Below are 20,513 nucleotides of genomic sequence, written 5' to 3'. Positions count from 1 at the left end.
GGTGGTCACTAGCAGCTGGAGTGACCAGTACAACATCTGCAGTAAGTAAACACCCTTAACTGCACAACCCGACTCTGTCTTCACTGCCGTCTGCATTACACCACCACAACCCCCATCCTCTGCGCCTGTCCCCTCTGAGGCTATACCCCTCCCGTTGGGGGTTATCCCACCAAGCTGCGCACCCACCATCAGCCTCAGCGGACCCTGCTGCAGCGGCGGCCACAGTGACCGCATCCCAACGGGTGGCGTAGTCGACACAAAAGAACTCTTAATAACATCTGTAGGACTGCCACATAACACTGAGCTTGACGCCCTGGGCACGGGCCGGGTCACAGCCGCTCGGAGACTACAACCCCCCATCTGATCCGGTGCCGGGTATTCCCCTCAAAAAGGAATATGTCCCAGGGGGCGCGTCATGTGCACTAGTGTTTTTGAGGAATTGTGGTTGACGAATGTGTGGACCCGGGAGATATTTTTGAGTTGGAGTCTGCAGGAAATGGAAAGGGCTTGGATATGTGGTTTGAAGGAGAGATTAGATTTCAGGGTTACCCTGAGACAGCGAGCTTGGGAGAGTGGGCAGCCATTGACTTTGATGGATAGGTCAGATGGGGAGGTAGAGTGAGAAGGTGGAAAGATGATGAATTCAGTTTTATCCATGTTGCGTTTTAGAAATATAGCGGAGAAAAAAGATGAAATAGCAGACAGACATTGTGGGATTGGCTCCAAATTTATTCTGCAACACGACAAGGACCCCAAAACATCCAGCCAATGTCATTAAGAACTATCCTGAGCGTAAAGAGGAACAATGAGTCCTGTAAGTGATGATATGGCCCTGATCTCACATCATTCAGTCTGTCTGGGGTTACACGAAGACACAGAAGGATTTTCACAAGCGACATCCTCAGAAGATCTGTTGTGGTTAGTTCTCCAAATTGTCTGCTGAGTTCCTTACAGTATTACTGCATGCAGGTGTCCTGAGAAGAACTGATGCTTCAATACTGTTTTAAAGGTAAAGGGCGGTCACTAAGTGTTGATTAGATTTAAATTTCTTTTTTGTTCATTAATTTAGCATTTTATTAATTGATAAAAATAAACTATTAACATTCTATTTTTGAAAGCATTCTTACTGTGCAGCATTTTACCACACCTGCCTTAAACTTTTGCACATTACTTACTGAGATCACATAGGAGTGCTGGCTGTCACATTGGCCATAAACATGATTATATTTACAGAGGTTTTCCTGGAACTGGATTTTATGAAGCATTTTTTTAGATATCAACATATGAAATCAGTTGGTGCCTGTTATGTGGCACTCCTAAATGGTTTGTATTAGAGATTATCAAATCTTTTGAAATTGAACTCGCCGGGTTCGAGGAATTTATCCCAAAAATTAGAATTTCAGGAAATCACAATTCTGTAAAGCCTCTAATTGCTCTGAAAAGATGCGTGTAATCATCTGAGATCTCCTAGGACTGTATCTAAACCCTTTCAAGCTGTTTGGCACAAACACAGCCTTTGTAATGTCACAGAGACGTCATCATCATAGAAATGGATAGTAACTCGGTAGTAAACAGCAGCCCATCAGTGCATGGACAAACTTTTTAGTTTTTTCTAGAAATTAAAAAATGGTCCAAAAAGATCCCTTTTAGTCTTTTGTGAACAGGCAGTTAATTGTGAACAGAACACTGACTCAAACTGATGGTGTTGCTGTCAGAGGTAACATCCTGATGTGACTTAAATGAGTGATGCACTATATACTCCATATTCTCCACACTAATGTGCTTGCCAGAGGCAAAGAAAACTAGCTGTGACCTTTGTAGCTTTACAGCTGTGATGGCTAATGCCAGTAGTAGTGGTGAGGGAGCTGCTGCTGTTTGCAGCTCCTTCATTCTTATTAAAGGGAATCTGTCAGCAGGTTTTTGTTATGAAAGACAAAGACAGCATGCTGTAGGGGTTAAAACAAAGATTTCAGCGATGCCTCTTATAAAGCTCCAAGTTTTGTTTGCTTACAATGATTGTTTTAGCTCCAGGAGTTTCTCATTGTTGTGACTAGCTGGTGCTTGAGCCCTGGTCCGACACGCCCCCTCCTGTGATAGGCACCTCACTGTCTATGGACTTTGTACACTGAGAGCCTGGGGTGGGCGGGGTTAGCTTTCTCAGCTCTGCTTCATGCTAAATCTAAAAGCTCTGATTGTGTCAGAAAGGCTGCATCCAGTAATCTAAGTGATACATCGTTGAATTCAGCTTCTCTTTGCCTACATCAGGCTGCCCTCAGATGAGGTATCAAAAACCGGCTGACAGGTTCCTTTTAGTGGTATGGATTTTCTTTTCTTTTACATTGCCATTGCCACTTTTTCTGACACCATACATTTTGTACAACATTATAAATAACTTTTGACAATCTTTCTAACTCCAATTATGTAACCCTTGCCAAAAATAGCATAACAAAAAATGCTAGGCAGATAGGTACACGTGCAGAATGAAAAATATAGCATCAGGTGGGAGTATAGATGTGACATGTACAGTTGTCAAATTGGACTACTAAAGAACAAATGTGAAAAAAATATATATTTTTAACAAAATTCAACCCATTTCCCTTTCCAAAAATGACATAAACAAGAAATGATAGGTAGTTGTATATAGAAATCAAAATACGGCAGCAGATCACAGTATCTGTGCGGCATGTACGGATGTAAAATGTGACTATTAAAACAGATGTACAAAAAAAATAGTTTGTGACACGCACAGTTAAATGTCTGGATTTTGGGGAATTTTCTTTTGTATTATTAAAGAAACAATATTCTCCCCTTCACAAAAAGAATTGCACAACAAATGCAAAAATTTGGCACAGTCCTTTGTGACAAGCTAGTACACTCTTTCTGACTGACGCTGATTTTAGATTTTTTTTTCTGTAAAAAAATATTGTGTTGCCTTGCTGCTGATTTTTAGTGCAATACGAATTAGTAAAAGAAAGGACAGGCAGCAGTACAGATGCCAAATACACCATATCACTGATCAGTCACACTGAATCTGGCACTGCTGCTGGCACATTTCCTATCTCTCATTCCATATCAACTGACTATCTGTATTATTTGCAGACTATTTCAGTATTCTACAACACATTGCAGGCTGGCATATTTATCCAATGTTTTAGGGCTTTCTCTTATTTCTATTGCTGAGGTGTGACCTCTGATGTCAACTCACTATCATAAAGCTCCTTAAAATAGTTACTGTGTTCCCTGCCTTGGCTTTTATACAGGCTCCTAATTGGCTGTACTATATACAATGTGATGTGATAGCTGCAAGGTATTATGTGGAAGCCCATGTGGCTATGTTTGAGGTCATGTAAACCCTCTGTGGCTGATGTATCTTTATGAAGATTCACAAATTGTTAAAATTCTCCCGGTCCAGTGAATTTCCAAAAATTCAACATAAATTTGATTACCATTTAATCTATTCACTTATCGCTACTCTCTATGTTAATATATGCATGGCTACCTCTTCAGGGACCAGGAGCCTCGTGAAATTGGTTCAGGCCTCAGCAACCGGTGTGTTTTACCTGTCATAAATGTCAGTTTCGGAAAACCCTTCTAAGACAATATCCTCCCAAAATGTAAAATTGTTCAAACTGATTATACATATTTTTTTGAATCCATAAATCACAACTACCTCCTCCAACAGCCACCTACCACCCTCCCATCCCCAGTTTGGCCTTGGTGAAAACTAAGATGGCTGAACTTCCTGTTTGTTTTTCAAAATGGCCACCATGATAACACTATTTTAAGGCTGTTTCTATATTTTGGGTGGACATGGTCTTTGAGAGACATGAAATAAATAATAGACAGGCTCTAATCCTTATTGTTTTTAACTTTTATTACATATGAAATGAATACTAATCATTTGTCTTATTTTAAACTTAGTGGATTTGTGTACCATTTACTCTTCTAAATTCTGCATCTGAAAACATTGCTTACACAGCAGTGCATGAAGTGTACCAAGGACCCTGGATTGGTAATATACAACCAAAGTACATTGCAAGATGGTTGGATGATTTGGCCTTTCTGGTAAGTTATTTTGTTATTGAGTAGAGGCCGGCATCAGATCATGAGACTTTTATTTACGATGTATTATATACATTATATATACACCTCATTTAAAGATTTTTCTGTATTTTCATGACTATGAAAATTGTACATTCACATTGAAGGGATTAAAACTATAAATTAACACATGTGGAATTATATACTTAACAAAAAAGTGTGAAACAACTGAAAATATGTCTTATATTCTAGCTTCTTCAAAGTAGCCACCTTTTGCTTTGATGACTGCTTTGCACACTCTTGACATTCTCTTGATGAGCTTCAAGAGGTAGTCACCGGAAATGGTCTTCCAACAATCTTGAAGGAGTTCACAGAGATGCTTAGCACTTGTTGGCCCTTTTGCCTTCACTCTGCGGTCCAGCTCACCCCAAACCATCTCGATTGGGTTCAGGTCTGGTGACTGTGGAGGCCAGGTCATCTGGCGTAGCACCCCATCACTCTCCTTCTTGGTCAAATAGCCCTTACACAGCATGGAGGTGTGTTTGAGGTCATTGTCCTGTTGAAAAATAAATGATGGTCCAAACCGGATGGAATAGCATGCCGCTGCAAGATGCTGTGGTAGCCATGCTGGTTCAGTATGACTTCAATTTTGTCACCAGCAAAGCACCCCCACACCATCACACCTCCTCCTCCATGCTTCACGGTGGGAACCAGGCACGTAGAGTCCATCCGTTCACCTTTTCTGCGTCGCACAAAGACACGGTGGTTGGAACCAAAGATCTCAAATTTGGACTCATCAGACCAAAGCACAGATTTCCACTGGTCTAATGTCCATTCCTTGTGTTCTTTAGCCCAAACAAGTCTCTTCTGCTTGTTGCCTGTCCTTAGCAGTGGTTTCCTAGCAGCTATTTTACCATGAAGGCCTGCTGCACAAAGTCTCCTCTTAACAGGTGTTTAAGAGATGTGTCTGCTGCTAGAACTCTGTGTGGCATTGACCTGGTCTCTAATCTGAGCTGCTGTTAACCTGCGATTTCTGAGGCTGGTGACTCAGATAAACTTATTCTCGGAAGCTGAGGTGACTCTTGGTCTTACTTTCCTGTGGCGGTCCTCATGTGAGACAGTTTCTTTGTAGCGCTTGATGGTTTTTGCAACTGCACTTGGGGACACTTTCAAAGTTTTCCCAATTATTCGCACTGACTGACCTTCATTTCTTAAAGTAATGATGGCCACTCGTTTTTCTTTACTTAGCTGCTTTTTTCTTGCCATAATACAAATTCTAACAGTCTATTCAGTAGGACTATCAGCTGTGTATCCACCAGACTTCTGCAAAACACAACTGATGGTCCCAACCCCATTTATAAGGCAAGAAATCCCACTTATTAAACCTGACAGGGCACACCTGTGAAGTGAAAACCATTTCCGGTGACTACCTCTCGAAGCTCATCAAGAGAATGCCAAGAGTGTGCAACGCAGTCATCAAAGCAAAAGGTGGCTACTTTGAAGAACCTAGAATATGACATATTTTCAGTTGTTTCACACTTTTTTGTTAAGTATATAATTCTACATGTGTTAATTCATAGTTTTGATGCCTTCAGTGTGAATGTACAATTTTCATAGTCATGAAAATACAGAAAAATCTTTAAATGAGAAGGTGTGTCCAAACTTTTGGTCTGTACTGTATATATATATACACTGCTCAAAAAAATAAAGGGAACACTGAAATAACACATCCTAGATCTGAATGAATGAAATATTCTCATTGAATACTTTGTTCTGTACAAAGTTGAATGTGCTGACAACAAAATCACACAAAAATCATCAATGGAAATCAAGTTTATTAACCAATGGAGGCCTGGATTTGGAGTCACCCCCAAAATTAAAGTGGAAAAAAACACTACAGGCTGATCCAACTTTGATGTAATGTCCTTAAAACAAGTCAAAATGAGTCTCCGTATTGTGTGTGACCTCCACGTGCCTGTGTGACCTCCCTACAATGCCTGAGCATGCTCCTGATGAGGTTGCGGATGGTCTCCTGTGGGATTTCCTCCCAGACCTGGACTAAAGCATCCGCCAACTCCTGGACAGTCTGTGGTGCAACGTGACGTTGGTGGATGGAGCGAGACATGATGTCCCAGATGTGCTCAATCGGATTCACGTCTGGGGAACGGGCGGGCCAGTTCATAGCTTCAATGCCTTCATCTTGCAGGAACTGCTGACACACTCCAGCCACATGAGGTCTGGCATTGTCCTGTATTAGGAGGAACCCAGCTCCAACCGCACCAAGGGGTCTGAGGATCTCATCTCGGTACCTAATGGCAGTCAGCCTACCTCTGGCGAGCACATGGAGGGCTGTGCGGCCCTCCAAAGAAATGCCACCCCCACACCATTACTGACCCACTGCCAAACCGGTCATGCTGAAAGATGTTGCAGGCTGCAGATCACTCTCCACGGCATCTCCAGACTCTGTCACGTCTGTCACATGTGCTCAGTGGGAACCTGCTTTCATCTGTGAAGAGCACAGGGCGCCAGTGGCGACTTTGCCAATCCTGGTGTTCTGTGGCAAATGCCCAGCGTCCTGCACGGTGTTGGGCTGTGAGCACAACCCCCATCTGTGAACGTCGGGCCCTCATGCCACCCTCATGGAGTCGGTTTCTAACCGTTTGTGCAGACAAATGCACATTTGTGGCCTGCTGGAGGTCATTTTGCAGGGCCCTGGCAGTGCTCCTCCTGTTCCTCCTTGCACAAAGGGGGAGGTAGAGGTCCGGCTGCTGGGTTGTTGCCCTCCTACGGCCCCCTCCACGTCTCCTGGTGTACTGGCCTGTCTCCTGGTAGCGCCTCCAGCCTCTGGACACTACGCTGACAGACACAGCAAACCTTCTTGCCACAGCTCGCATTGATGTGCCATCCTGGATGAGCTGCACTACCTGAGCAACTTCTGTGGGTTGTAGAGTCCGTCTCATGCTACCACGAGTGTGAAAGCACAACCAACATTCAAAAGTGACCAAAATATCAACCAGAAAGCATTGGTACTGAGATGTGGTCTATGGTCCCCACCAGCAGAACCACTCCTTTATTGAGGGTGTCTTGATAATTGACAATAATTTCCATCTATTGTCTATTCCATTTACACAACAGCATGTGAAATTGATTGTCAATCAGTGTTGCTTCCTAAGTGGACAGTTTGATTTCACAGAAGTTTGATTCACTTGGAGTTATATTCTGTTGTTTAAGTGTTCCCTTTATTTTTTTGAGCAGTGTATATATATATATATATATATATATATATATATATTTATATATATATATATATATATATATCTATACTGTATATATATATATACTGCTCAAAAAAATAAAGGGGACACTCAAATAACACATTCTAGATCTGAATGAATGAAATATTCTCATTGAATACTTTGTTCTGTACAAAGTTGAATGTGTTGACAACAAAATCACACAAAAATCATCAATGGAAATTACATTTATTAACCAATGGAGGCCTGGATTTGGAGTCACCCCCAAAATTAAAGTGGAAAAGCACACTACAGGCTGATCCAACTTTGATGTAATGTCCTTAAAACAAGTCACAATAAGGCTCAGTATTGTGTGTGGCCTCCACGTGCCTGTATGACCTCACAACAACGCCTGGGCATGATCCTGATGAAGTTGCGGATGGTCTCCTGTGGGATCTCCTCCAGGATGGCACATCAATGCGAGCTGTGGCAAGAAGGTTTGCTGTGTCTGTCAGCGTAGTGTCCAGAGGCTGGAGGCGCTACCAGGAGACAGGCCAGTACACCAGGAGACGTGGAGGGGGCCGTAGGAGGGCAACAACCCAGCAGCAGGACCGCTACCTCCGCCTTTGTGCAAAGAGGAACAGGAGGAGCACTGCCAGAGCCCTGCAAAATGACCTCCAGCAGGCCACACATGTGCATGTGTCTTCACAAACGGTTAGAAACCGACTCCATGAGGGTGGTATGAGGGCCCGACGTCCACAGATGAGGGTTGTGCTTACAGCCCAACACCGTGCAGGACGCTTGGCATTTGCCACAGAACATCAGGATTGGCAAAGTCGCCACTGGCGTCCAGTGCTCTTCACAGATGAAAGAAGGTTCACACTGAGCACATGTGACGAACGTGACAGAGTCTGGAGACTCCGTGGAGAGTGATCTGCTGCCTGCATCATCCTTCAGCAAGACCGGTTTGGCAGTGGGTCAGTAATGGTGTGGGGTGGCATTTCTTTGGAGGGCTGCACAGAGGTAGCCTGACTGCCATTAGGTACCGAGATGAGATCCTCAGACCCCTTGTGAGACCATATGCTGGTGCGGTTGGCCCTGGGTTCCTCCTAATGCAGGACAATGCCAGACCTCATGTAGCTGGAGTGTGTCAGCAGTTCCTGCAAGATGAAGGCATTGAAGCTATGGACTGGCCCGCCTGTTCCCCAGACCTGAATCCGATTGAGCACATCTGGGACATCATGTCTCACTCCATCCACCAACGTCACGTTGCACCACAGACTGTCCAGGAGTTGGCGGATGCTTTAGTCCAGGTCTGGGAGGAGATCCCACAGGAGACCATCCGCAACCTCATCAGGAGCATGGCCAGGCGTTGTAGGGAGGTCATACAGGCACGTGGAGGCCACACACGATACTGAGCCTCATTTTGGCTTGTTTTAAGGACATTACATCAAAGTTGGATCAGCCTGTAGTGTGTTTTTCCACTTTAATTTTGGGGGTGACTCCAAATCCAGGCCTCCATTGGTTAATAAATTTGATTTCCATTGATGATTTTGTGTGATTTTGTTGTCAGCACATTCAACTTTGTACAGAACAAAGTATTCAATGAGAATATTTCATTCATTCAGTTCTAGGATGTGTTATTTGAGTGTTCCCTTTATTTTTTTGAGCAATGTATATATATATATTAGGATTCCATGGATTTATACAGATAATACTTTGGTCTATAGTAGCTGTGTACAGTAAATCTAGCTATAGTGTGTTCCTTCTAGTGGTCACTTCAAAATCACAAGTTATCCCTTATCAATGGGAAATAACTTGATGATTGCAGCGGTCTGACAGCTGGAGCACTCATCTTGAATGGAGTTCTATAATAGCTGTATCCACATGTCCAGAAAATCTGCATCTAGTGAGCTCCCTGTGGTTGTCTCTCCATGCAACTAAAATTTTAGCTCCTTAGTGCTCCCCCTCCCTTATGAGATGATGTGTCACAGATCAGGCTACTTATTTCTTATGCAAGCCAGCCCCCTTATAACTTTTCCCATTCAGTCACATATCAAGGGGAGAACGTGTCTTGATCATTGGTTGTTACATAAGCCAGTCCCCTGACCAAGTCTGATATATTTTGTACTCTGCCTGCCAAACTCCGCCATCTCTTGTCCGATCTATGTCTGCTAATTCATAGCTTTTTTTGTGACAGTTACAGCTTCCTATTACACTCCTGGACATGTCACAGAGAAGCTGTGAAGATACAGGCTGTGATCGAGTACTGAACAAGCCATGAAACTGCACTGTACTGTCATGTGTCAGGCAGGAAGCGGAGGCAGAGAGCTGATCGACACATGTCAGAACTCAGAACACATTATAAGTAACATAGTCAACTGATATCCCTCCCACCTTACTCCTTCTGTAGTTTCTTGCTTCACGCATTCCTCCTCTGGTGGGGAAGAGATGGAGGGGTGGCAATTCTAGATCTTGGGGTTAAAGGGTAAACCAGGGGTGAATATGGCATCTCTAGGTAAAGTTTTAAAGAAGACCTCTCACGAGATCACATAGAGCTGCTCTAAAACTGCCTGAGCTGATTGTCAATTTTGTGGCACACAACTAGTCCTTTTTAAACCCAGTCCGAAGTGAGTCTAATGGTTGAGGAGTATTTATTTTTTCATCCTTCATGTGGGTCTTTTATCTCCAATACGGCTCACTTCAGATATCATACATACTTTGGAGCCAATTTTCTAGAAACCTGGAGGACACAGAGGGGTCCTCTAACATGAGGCCCCCTTCTGGTCATCATCTTCCTTGTAATCATTCAGTTGGTCGTCTTGTGAACTTCTCAAGAATGGCCTGGTTGGACAATGCTTTAAAAAATATGGATGATGGATCAACTTGATGTCAGTCTTTTTTCTCTAGAAAATAGAATAGAATATCTCTAGATTGTTAGTGCTTTTATTTCAGAGTCTGGGAGGCATTGCATGGCAAACTTACTTTCAGAGAGTCCTTGCTGCATCGTCTTCCAAGCAAGCGATGGTGACATCCTATCTCTCAGGAGTGCTTTGCGCCATCATGGGTATTCCATCTATTCTCATTGGGGCTGTGGCGGCCTCCACTGGTAAGTAGATGATCAATGTTATCAATAGTGAAAACTTAGGCTGAATTCACAAGACAGTTTTTGTTCTCATATGTAAAAAAAAAAAATGACTGAATTTCATTAGTTTGCCCGATCCAATTTTTTATCTGTTTTTGGTCCGATTGTTAATTTGTACCATCCGTCAATCATCCTTTTTTCCCAAGCTTCAATCAGTCAGTCAAAGCTGGACATGGAATTGAATTAATACAGACATTCCTCTTTTTTTTGTGGAACAATGGTGTGCAACAATAAAAATGTAGGCACGTGAAAAGGCTGATGTACTATAATGGACGAGTGCTCCATCGGTAAAAAATAAGGATAGAACATATTCCCAAAAATCAGACGTGTGAATGAGGCCTAACAGAACTACAATGTAGGTCTAACCACGTAATAATACACCACATCCATGGTACATCACAAAGTTCTCTGTATTAATAACAGTCTTATAGCCTGTTTGGAAAAACATTCAGTGTTTTAAGGTTATGTTAAGAAATGGGGAAAAAAAAGCACATGGGAATCAGAGATTGTTTAATCTTGTACGGAAAAGCAGCAGATTTTCTTTTTCACCCTTTGCAGGGTACATGGTAAAATCTCTCCACACTGATACAATCCCTCAGGCTCTTAAATCCCTTAGGGTATGTGCACATGACATCTTTAAGATGTCGGCGTACCCGCCAACTTTTTCAAACAGAAGACATTTCAGGAAACTCTGGCATTTTTTTTCTTGAAGCATCTTTTGCAGCTTCTTTTCGGTCCTTTTTTGCAACGTCTTACGCCGATGGTGTATTTTTTTTTTAACCCGTTTAAATTCCCACCAATGACAACATCTGCAATGAGTTTGTGTGGGTTTCCTCCTAGTTCTCCGGTTTTCTCCGACAGTCTAAAGACTTGCTGCTAGGGAATATAGATTGTGAGCCCCAATGGGGACAGTGATAATAATGTCTATAAAGTGTTGCGGAATTAATGGCGCTGTATACGTGAGTAAAATAAAAGAATGGACCACTCATTTCTTGTAACCGCTGCTTGTCTTTAGAAAAGTGAAACTGTTAAAAGAAGCTCCAAAGACTGAAAATATGCACAGCAAGTCATTTTTACATTGCTGTGCATACATTCATTCTTCTTAACACTTAAGTGCTTTTTCAGCCATAGTGTGCACACACCCTTAGGTTCCAAACAACACTAGGCTCCAAAATCTCTTAGGTTGCACAGTTCCTGACTTCAAAATTGTGCTGGATATAATCACGCTAATTAGAGTGATACGGTAGGAAGAGCTTAGCTCACTCTCAAAAGTCTTATCAATATAGTCTCTGATAATTGAAGAATTCATAGGTGATTTCCTGTCGGCCATTCCTACGGTTTTCCTGTACTTCTCAGGGTCATGCAACAGATACATAACATGCCTCGAGATATGGGTGAGTAATAACTCACTGCCATCCCGGTGCTCATCGAGTCCGGGACCTGTAGTAGCAGGCTGAAGTAGTAGCCAGCCAACAGACATATAGGTAAGACTTTCTTCTTGGGTTGGGTGCCTCAGGGAGATCTGTCCATTAATGTTTGGAAGTGGTGGACATCCAAGAGGCTGGACCCTCTCCTATCAGAATGATATGGTGCAAAATAGTGATATAGAATAACATTTTAAGATGAAAATACCATTTTAAGTGTGAAGGATACTATTGTACAACTGCAGATTCCATGTTATGATGCCGCCATCTGCCACTTGCTGTATTTCTTTCAGATTGGAACCAGACTAGCTACGGCTTGCCAACGCCATATGAACGAAATGAGGCAAATATGATTCTTCCTCTGGTTCTCCAGTACCTATGTCCAACCTATGTGTCAGTCGCCGGGCTGGGAGCCATCGCTGCAGCTGTTATGTCCTCTGCGGACTCTTCGCTTCTGTCAGCCAGCTCTATGTTTGCCTACAATATCTACAAGAAGATGCTGCGGAAAACAGTGAGTTGTCAGATAATTGTCAGATAGCCCTAAACTGAGGATCTCTTGTACTGTGACACAAACTAGTTATTATCTGCCAGTCTGCTATGGGGACGTCTGTCAGATCTTGAGCAGAGGAAGGGAAGGTGACTAACATGGGACCTGTGATGGGAGGAAGCTGGCACTAAACTGCTATCCATCTTGCTGTGACATCGTAGTATCTACAGAAATAGTTGTGTAGCACTCAATAAACTTAAAGGGGTTTTCTCCGACTTTGATATTGGCCTGCTATTGAACTAGATTGTGATTGAAAAACCAGTGGGATACAAACAGTCCTGGGAGGGATTCTACAATACATACCAAAAGGAGAGAACCCCCACTAAATAACCCTCACTAACAGGACCAAAAATTTAGCTTTTATTAAATATATATAAAGGAGGGTGTAGAAATAAACCAATTAAAATTTCTTTGCCCCCAGTTTGCTAATTTGACACTTTATATTGAGCAAAATTTGCTGCTATTCCTAAATAAATGGCATCCTGGTTGACATAGTTCATAAGCAAAACAAAGCAAACTATTAAAATATGGAAAGAAAGAAAGAAAGAAGAATTTTCCTGTCCTCTGGAAAAATGCTCGAGTTTGCCATTCACTTCCATAATGCTCGCTACTCGAGTCGAGCCTGTCCGAGTGTCTGACGTGCTCGATTCGAGTACCGAGCACTCCAGCATTTCACTGCTTGATCCTCACTAGTATCCATCAAAACATATGGCATAATTACCAAGAATTCTTAAGCACTGGTCTATATGCTAAGATTACATACATCCATTACGATCCTGAAAAAATGGGTGACCTCCCAGACTCCCAAAGGAGTTGATAAATCTCATGAGCATGCCTCCCAGGAAAGAGAGACACCTTGTGTGACGAAGCGAATTCAGGATGTATGAAGCCCCTAAGACCCCTTCCATTTATTATAATGCTCCCCATACACAGTATCGTCCCTCCCTTACAGTGCCACCTTCTCACCCCCCAGTATGGTGCCCCTTCACTCCACCGGCAAGTATAAAAAGCAATACTCAATTTGTACTGTTCTGACGATCAGCGAATCAGATCTGAATTCTGTGCTTTGTCTTTTCTTGCACAGCAGGCACAGTGTAGTGACATCATTGCGCCTCCTGTGCTGACCCTCAGATGGCACAGATGAATGCTCCCCCTCCACCACAATATATATATATATATATATATATATATATATATATCTTTTTCTGCGTTCAAAAGACGCAGATGCAGTTGAAAGTGGGACATATCCCAGGAGAGCAAGACCACTCTCCACACCTTGGATTATCCCGCTGGTTCCGGGACAGTTGGTAGACATGCTCACACCTAACATACCGCAAGGCAGCTCTATTCCAAGACTTTCTTTGTCCTGGGGCAAGCCCTTCTAGTACTACCCGGGGACAGGAAATGGATGTGGATCAGGGGGTGACCTGTAATGATGGTGTTTTATTCCCTCATCCATGCCATTTCCTTGCCCTTTGAGTCACTTCTCCAACACCCTGTTTTTAGTCAGTCACCACCTAATGGTTAAGAAGATGGATCTAAAAACCCACAGCAGCTGCAAATTCAATGTCTCTCAGGGCATGGTTGCCACAATTACTGTGATGGACATTATTTTAGTTATATTTGAATGAAATATAAGTATTTCTCTCTCTAATTTGCAGGCCTCTGAACGAGAAGTCTTATGGGTCATGCGCCTCTCGATGATCTTGCTGGGTTCTGCAGGCATGGGATTGGCCTTCCTCTCCAACTCTGTGTATGACCTTTGGTTCCTGAGCGGGGAGCTTGTATATGCTGTGCTGTTCCCACAGCTTTGCTGCGCCCTCTTCATCCCGAGCACCAATGTCTATGGCTCAGCAGCCGGATTTTTTTTAGGTTTTCTATTACGACTCCTCGGAGGAGAAAATTCTCTAAAAATTCCTCCGATTCTCCACTACCCGGGATGCATCCTGGTTGATGATACGTATGTGCAGTTATTTCCCTTTAAGACGTTTACCATGTTGGTCAGTCTGATCACTATCATAGTCACTTCATATCTGGCGCAGGTTCTATTCATGAAGAAGATTTTGCCCATTCGGTGGGATGTGTGCCAAGTATTTCGGAAGAATCCATGTCCCCTCAGTGAACATGAACTAGAGGAGCGGGTGGGCCTGCCGACCACATAGAGTTGAGAGAACTTTTCCAGAGGACAATTGTCCATATATTTTTCCAAAAATAATTGTATGCAATATTAATACTACGATGTAAATAAGAGCAGAGTGATAATCTGTTACATAGGCCGCATGGATGTAAAAGGCTAATAATCAAATCTGCTTTGCCTAAATTCATCATGCTAGATGCAGTGACTACATCATATGAACGATACTTTCTACCCAAAATTGAGATATGAAGATCCAGACCTAATGGTTGTAACCAGCAAATTTCCAGGCCTACAAGGCTCAGTGTATGTATGACGCCAACTTTTGAGAAGGAATATTGTGGATATTCTAACAAGGGGAAGAAAAAAGTGAAATTCTTGTTGCTTATACCACACCCTTTTATTTAGGACACTCTGCACCCAAGGAATAGCACATATGATACCCTTCAGCACACCCCAAAATTAATACAGAACACACACCATACCCCTAAAATAATACAGACCAAACACCAAATCCCCTAAATACACACCTAGAACCCAGGCATGACCTCCCTACATTTTTACTGATACCTCCTAAAAATACTGTCACATGAATGAGTGTACACATGAATGGTACCAGCCATAGTGTCCTTATGAAAAGTGCACCCAGAATGCCCTTATGAGTAGTTCCAGCTGCAGTGTCACATAACAGGGGAGGACATAATATTGGTGCAGCCACACAAAAGCCCAAGAGGTAAGGGGTCCGCTTCCATCTTCAAAGCTGAAAGCAGCTTCTGTCACAGACACATTAAGGCTGCATTATGATGAGTTATTGGGCCGCAAAGAGCCCACATACTGTTTTTGCAGAGGGTTCCTCTTCTGTCAGTGTCCGCCCCTTATACATATACAAAATGTCCACATACATGGTGACAATTATTGTACCATTGTGAAAAGTAAGAGCTGGAGTGTCGCCGTTAAAAAAATTTGTGCCAAATTACTCCCATGAATAGTGCCAGCAAAAGTGCGCTTATAAAAATCTAGGTGGTGCATGGTCCTCAAGAAAATTGTGGGCAAGCGAACCCCTGTGAATAGTGCCAGTCAGAGTACTAAAATAAATAGTGCCAGCCAGCATGCATAGGGGCATAGTGCCCTCATGAATGTCCGTAAGTCCCAGTTCCCATATGAATAGTACAAGCTAGAATGCCAACATAATAGTGACCTTGTAAGGGTAGCCCTGGTCAAAATGTACCGCTAAAACCCCAGGCACGAGTTAAAAGGGTTCCTCTGAGTGTGTGTTGTTAGTGCTTTCAAGCTGCAGACCCTCAGATTGTGCAGGAGCCACCAATGTATCATGATCACAAGGAAGGTACCAGTCCATTTTCTAAAAATAAAATAGTCTTTACTGATTAAACTGGTCTAGCATATGTACAAGAGAGAGCAGCAGGCACAACAATTAGTGTTCACATCTTCATCTTTCTTAGACAGAGGCACAGACATATTGGTTACACGTGGCGGCATTTCACTGGTGATTGACATTTCAAAATTGTGACTTGCCTGACCTGAATACTCCATTTCTTTTTTTCTGTCCTTCACTAACCACAGCCCTCTCTAGTGATACCTTTGTCCCAGCCTGGCATGTCCAGTATTTATTCACTATGACTTCCAGATTTGGTCTACACATTGCTTCTTCAGCCACAGTTCACCTGTGCTGTCTCAAGGTTACCCAGTAACCCACAGCTCTACCTCCTCTGGGCTCCTGGTCACTGAAGCTGAGCTCTTAATCTGTCTCTAGTCCACACCACTGCACAGGGTCTTGGATGTTCCAGCCGTATTACTCTGCCACTGGATCCATTTACAAAATCTTGCTATCTGTGTTCTGCTTCCCTTCACACACTCACTTCCTCTGTGTTCTCACACTAACTTCTTACAGGAAAACTACTTAGCTAACAACTTTTCCCACCAACTGGGCTGGCCCCTGCTAACTCTTCCTTTAATAGCTGCAAAATCTATCACAGCTCTAATGGGAGACATTGCAATAAATTCAACATAAAACAGTGCTCAACGATAATACTGCACATGTTATAATATCACATAAAAGTCTCCAGTGAAGGTGGCAGACATCTCCTCACTCCTTTACAACCCTATGAAGAATGCCAACTAGAATGCCCAAATTAACGGTGCCAACCATGAAACAGCATGCATATTGCATTGTTCAGATACTCACTTCTTCCTGTTTATTGTGGCAGGACTCGGCGTCAGGATGTTGAGCTCAGAAATTTTGTAGTTTTTGACTCCCTCAAAAATCTCCATTAGCACATAGCATAAGACTACTTGAGATTTTAATAGACGAATTGGCGAAGCTTCAGTCACTGAGCAAAGCATGGTCCGAATGGAACAGAGGTAAAAAAATGATACTATTTGGTGTCTTAAGGAGCCAGCCAGTGTGATGGCTGTATTTACAGAACCTCTTCCAGAAACAGCGCCACAGCTGCCCAAGGGTTGTCTCTGTTACTGCAGCTCAGCTAATTGATATGAATGGAGTTCTACCGCAATACCGCATGCAACCTGTGGACAGGAGTGGCACTGTTATTTAGACGCAAGCAGCCATCTTTTTTTATAATTATGTTAAAAAATGTTCAGCCAATAAAAGCTTGACCTGATAAATTCTAGGGAGTCGAGAATGGAGGTTGCTTAGGTCATTCTCACACTGTACGTAGTAAGGTCAGAAATGGCTCACCTTAGGTGTGCTAATGTTCAAAAAATAGGATTGTGGGAATCTGAAAATCAGAATGGCTGCAACAACCGTGTGTTTTTCTTCCAACAATTTTTTTTCATATAAATTTACCAAAATTTCATTGGGATATAGAAAAGTTCATGGACAGCAGAGCAATGATGGAAATAGTTATGAATAGTTAGGAAAACTTTTAAGAGGTTGCACAAATCCACGCCTTATTACAACCCCTGCATGCCCCCCATTCTTTGCCCCTCTAATGCATGATTAGACAGTGCTGTTTTTGAGAAGTTTCCGAAAGTCTTAGGAGGCACATAGAATATTTGCTAAATCTTCCAGTATATAGAATGTTTCATTCCTGTACATTTTACAGTCAAATTTTTGTCATCACTTCCTATTATAATTTTGTTTTAGTCTTTTATGATGAAGGGAGTCAGTCAGTACAAAATGACTTTCAAACCCAGCCTAGGTGCTCGGTGCACCCTTAGCATGACCAAACAGTTCAGTGCACCTTCCCACTTACTATCTATCTCTAATCTCTTCTGGATCCTGTTAAGTCAGAGCTGTCAATAAGGGGGGCAGAGATAGATGGAAAACAAATAGGGGAAACGATGCACTGAACTGTTTGACCATGCCAAGGGTGCACCCAGCGCCTGTGCTTGATTTGAACAGTCTTTTTCTGTTGCTAGACCACCCTTAATTTATGGCAAAGCAAATATGTAGGCCCATCCTTCACTACATCAGGTCATTCATGCATAGCAGTGATTCAACTAATGCAGGACAAATTAAGAATTTATCGTCTGAGAACGGGACTAAATTTTTGGACACATGGCTAAAAAATTCTGGCTACCACCAATGTTGCACAGAGTAAATGTTCCATTATGGGGGCAAAAGTCAAATATGATTGCAAATATCTGGTCTATGTCTTTTTGATTAATTAGCGTTTGTCACGTGGTAGGTGACACCTGATTTTATCACAACTATTGCAATAAAAAAAAAATCAAGGTAGAACCCTAACCTCCAGGTTGTGGTAATTTTGCACCATTACTAGGATTTATGCCATAACTTTAATCTTTCTGTACATTTTTTTGCAATGGTCACAAATTGGCTTGGACTTTTTTTTTCCCAATTAGGAAATATGGTTCTGACTGAAGTTTTGGTAACGTTGCGATTTTACTCGAGCCATATCTTCCAAAATCATGTCAATAAACCAATTTCTATAAAAAAAAATATGTTTAATACATACAAGTATTTAACTGGACAAATGTAATCTGCTAAATGTGATCATGTAGAGATAAGTCCATATCCTGTCCATGCATTTCTCCAAAATTTACAATTTAATGTAATTACCGTAAATGCACGAATTGTCCTACTTCTTACATTGCTCTTCTTACGCTTCTTGGCTTATTAATGGATTATGTTCTAAATATATGTACACTGTGTAATGATATTTAAAATCACATATAAGAATAAAAATGTATGAGACCTGGAAGGAAGAGAAATTGGATCTGTTACTGGAAAGTGACCCAAAGTCATGGCTTTCTTTCCCCAAGGACAAAAATTTAGTTCACTACCCTAGTCCTGCATCTAAATATCCTGGACAAGGATCAATAGTTTAATTGCGCACCCTGAAGGCTAGCCGCCAGGCAAATGCTCCTCCAGCCCCCAATCTGCACCCCTGATGCCACCAATATATGCAGCGAAACATCTCCAAAAGACCACCCTCTCCGATTCTACTGGGATCCCCAGCTAATGAAAGCAGCTAATGAAAATCCGCAGACTGACAATACTCAGTCTCATAACACGAGTTTATGTCCTGTTTACCTCGATTAAGCATTTGCACTTTTATTTAAAGAAGTTATCCACTACTTGGACAACTCCTTGTGATACCCCATGCTTGGCCCCGATAAAATAAAAAAGCCTATACTCACCTCCTGCTCTGGCGCTGTTCCAACGGTGTCGGCACTCACGGTCCTGGGGCCTTTGTGCTGTTGTTGTGACACGTGACCCCGGTTCCCAATCGGCGCTGGCGTCACTGTTCCCAGTTCCTGTTGAATTGAACATGAAGAGGAAGTCCGGGCTGCAGCTGATCTCTGACTTCCTCTTCATGTTCGATTTGTCCGACGGTGGGGACAGTGACTCCAGCACTGATGGGCACAGCAGTCACATGTCACAACAACAGCACGAGGGTCCGAGGACGGTGAGTGCCGACACTGCTGGAACTGCACCAGCACGGGAGGTGAGTATAGATTTTTTACTTTACTCAAGAAGGGGTTGTTCAAGTAGTGGACAACCCCTTTAAGTCACTTTTCATTTTTTGTAGGCACACGCGGTTTATGAATTTTACCCAAAAAATTAAAATCCTCTTTTTTTGGCCTTTTACCTTTTTAGAACAAAAAAAAATGGAATGTTCTGCTAAAATATCACAATATTTGAACAAAAATTTGAGACATACATGAAATCACTTCAGGGAAGGGACTGGAGTACATTTGTACAAAATGTTTGTGACTTTAAAAAAAAAAAAATGTAATTAATGCCTTTAAAAAAAAAATTGCAATTAATGAATCAGCCTAAAACATCTGGAAACTTCATACTTTGTCCACATAAGCAAATATTTTTTTAAAAAAAGTCAATCGCGAATAAAATGGTCTTTAAAAAAAAAGAAAAAGGTGCAAATTAAAAGAAGAATAAGGTGCAAATGAAAAACAGGCGTCAAACAGCAAAAGCTGGACATAAAAAGGGCGCATGTGCAATGATGAATCCCGGCCTTTATGTTCATTACACCCTTGTATTTTGCAGGTATTCTGCTTTACTACTATTTAAAATCAGCATAAAACCCGAATGTTTAGTCTAAATACTCAAAACACAGAATTGCAATGTAATTTAAGCCATTTTCAGAAATCAACACTTATAAATAAATTGCCCCCAATAATAACCTATAGGTGGTCAATGAAATCATATGTCACGTCTTGGAAAAAAAATCTGCCCAGAAGATCTTATCACCTATCTATGGTATATATTGGTCGAACATGCTGATTTCGACAGGACCAGCCAAACATCTATTGTGTATGATGGTGTCCTGACCCATTAACAACAACAGACGAGAAGGAGAAGAAGAGTTGGACATGTTGAATTTTGATAAGCTAAATGGTTTACTTCTTAACAGGAATGGAAAGATCAGTCATCTGGGGAAGTCCACCACTGGCTTCTCGCCACCCATCTAGTTGTGTCGGGAGGGGAGAAGTCAGTAGGGATCCGCCCAGATGACTTTTATCCATT

The 20,513-nt window shown here is 42.2% G+C and overlaps 1 protein-coding gene across 1 annotated transcript in view; it reads left to right on the top strand.

The window, feature by feature from the left end:
• The window catches only part of LOC141193932 (high-affinity choline transporter 1-like), a 52,272-nt gene extending 33,554 nt beyond the window's left edge, over positions 1-18,718 (top strand). Inside the window, exons 5-8 of the mRNA XM_073662185.1 lie at positions 3,922-4,065; positions 10,230-10,383; positions 12,137-12,354; positions 14,052-18,718. Of these exons, the coding sequence (XP_073518286.1) occupies positions 3,922-4,065; positions 10,230-10,383; positions 12,137-12,354; positions 14,052-14,552 (1,017 nt within the window). The 3' untranslated portion in view covers positions 14,553-18,718. The remainder of the gene's footprint in view (positions 1-3,921; positions 4,066-10,229; positions 10,384-12,136; positions 12,355-14,051) is intronic.
• The last annotated feature ends 1,795 nt before the right edge of the window (positions 18,719-20,513 follow it).

The sequence above is a fragment of the Phyllobates terribilis genome, unplaced genomic scaffold, assembly GCF_046119375.1.
Source record: "Phyllobates terribilis strain yellow unplaced genomic scaffold, ASM4611937v1 Scaffold_2__4_contigs__length_985480577, whole genome shotgun sequence".
Taxonomy (NCBI): Eukaryota; Metazoa; Chordata; class Amphibia; order Anura; family Dendrobatidae; genus Phyllobates; species Phyllobates terribilis.
Note: the sequence above shows the minus strand (reverse complement) of the source record. Positions and strands in the feature narration are given on the sequence as shown.